Source organism: Echinops telfairi, unplaced genomic scaffold, assembly GCF_000313985.2.
Source record: "Echinops telfairi isolate 266 unplaced genomic scaffold, ASM31398v2 ScPeMD7_5;HRSCAF=22, whole genome shotgun sequence".
Taxonomy (NCBI): Eukaryota; Metazoa; Chordata; class Mammalia; order Afrosoricida; family Tenrecidae; genus Echinops; species Echinops telfairi.
This window is the reverse complement of record NW_022103901.1, coordinates 44,169,437-44,171,201: the sequence shown is the minus strand read 5'-3', so window position 1 is coordinate 44,171,201 and position 1,765 is coordinate 44,169,437. Positions and strand designations below refer to the sequence as shown.

Genomic DNA, 1,765 nt, shown 5'->3' with positions numbered 1-1,765 from the left:
GTTTTCCGACAACGTGCCCTCTTTGGTATCTATTATACCAACTACACCTTTTAGTCAGTCTGTTTCCTGAATCCACAGTAAAACATGCATGATCCATCTTACTGGTTTGCTCCTATATCTTTCTTATTAAAGACATTTTTTCTATGGTTGTACTTATCAGATTGTCTTCATACACATTTTCTTTGTCTTTTATTTTTAGAACCTAGCCAGGTCGTATGAGACAAAAAATAAGACTACCCAATTAGGGACAAGTGACAAGAAAATATGACAATTCTCCACTTCAACAGAAAATGACAACCATAACAAAATTTATTACCAATAACCCACTTAAAAATTTAAAAATCCTAAAAGTTTTCTATTTTCTATTTGTATACTGACTTCTAATACAATAAAATTTGTCTCTGCTTACCACTTCTAGTAGTTGTGTTTTCTAACAGTTCTGTCTGAAGTTGTAATTCAGCTTCTCCAAGTATCTTCAGAACAGAATCTGTAGGACTTTTCCCCCAGACTTTTCTTGGAGATCCAGAAGGATCTAATTTAATAACCTTTCCCACTGTGTGTTCTATAAGAAAAAGATACAAAGAAATATTGTTCAATGATGGAATATAATAATTGCACTGTAAGAAAAACCTTCAATTTTCTATCTAAATGAATGCCTAATAAGAAAAAAATGTGTATATTTCACAAAGAGTATATGATGATGATGATCCTTAAAAAAAAATAAAAGATTTACATCAAAAGGTTAACAGCAAGACCTGAACAACCATAAACAGCAATGAAAAACAATAACAAATCCATAATTGCCTTTTAGAGTACATATGAATGAAATCCTAATTTGGGTGACTAAGAAAATAGAAAAAAGGTAAAATGATATCTTTATAAATTTAGTAGAAAAGAACAGAAAGTAAATCCAAAGAAAAAATTATAAGGATTTTAAGGACGCAGAAAAGTATTTCTAAGAAAGTATATTATTTTATCTTATATCATAAGTATGTTTATAAGTTTGAAATTGATATCTGCTTGATAGTAATATTAGTTAAAATGTTAGTAAAATCCAACAAATGAAAAACAGAAAAATGATCATGGAATCTTGAAATATTAATATTTGGGAACATGAAGCATTTACAGGTAGCTAGCTAGTAGGACAAGACAGAATATCTTACCAAATATTATGGGGTATGCATTATGTAGACTTCCAATAGTAACATAAAAAACCCACAGTTATTGAGTCAATTCTGACTCAGAGCAACCCTACAGAATAGAGAAGAAGTGCCACACAGGGTATCCAAGGCTGTAATCATCACAAAAACATAATGCTACACCTTTCTGCCTTTGAGCAACTGGCTGGCTTAAACCATATAAAACATAATAGAGTTTTTCCCTTCTCTAACATTGCCAGCAGTATTCACCAGAAATCCAGGGCTGCATGCAAAGAGCATTCCAGAAAATTTCTAGTTCCAGCCCTAACAGTGGAAACTAGAATTACTAATGGTTAGAGAGTATAGAAATTCCCCAGATTTTTCTTTTCTTTCATTTCTCCCTCCTCATTTCCCAGCCCCCTCAAAAGTCTATGGTGGTGGGAGCAGTATGTGGTAATGGGACTCTATAGAAGGTAAATAGAGGGAGAGAAAGTTTCTTTCTGTTTAGTGACCATATGGTAACAAGAGCCTGTACCAATCCGTATTGTTATTTTTTTCCCACCTTTTGGCTACTTGATAAAGTAAGTACACAGTAGAGAAAGGTAACTAAAGTTTCGCTTTCTGTC

The 1,765-nt window shown here is 32.6% G+C and overlaps 1 protein-coding gene across 1 annotated transcript in view; it reads right to left on the bottom strand.

Moving 5' to 3' along the window:
- The window catches only part of NEK1 (NIMA related kinase 1), a 214,313-nt gene that overhangs the window by 48,880 nt on the left and 163,668 nt on the right, over nt 1–1,765 (bottom strand). Inside the window, exon 23 of the mRNA XM_045286060.1 lies at nt 410–562. Within this exon, the coding sequence (XP_045141995.1) occupies nt 410–562 (153 nt within the window). The remainder of the gene's footprint in view (nt 1–409; nt 563–1,765) is intronic.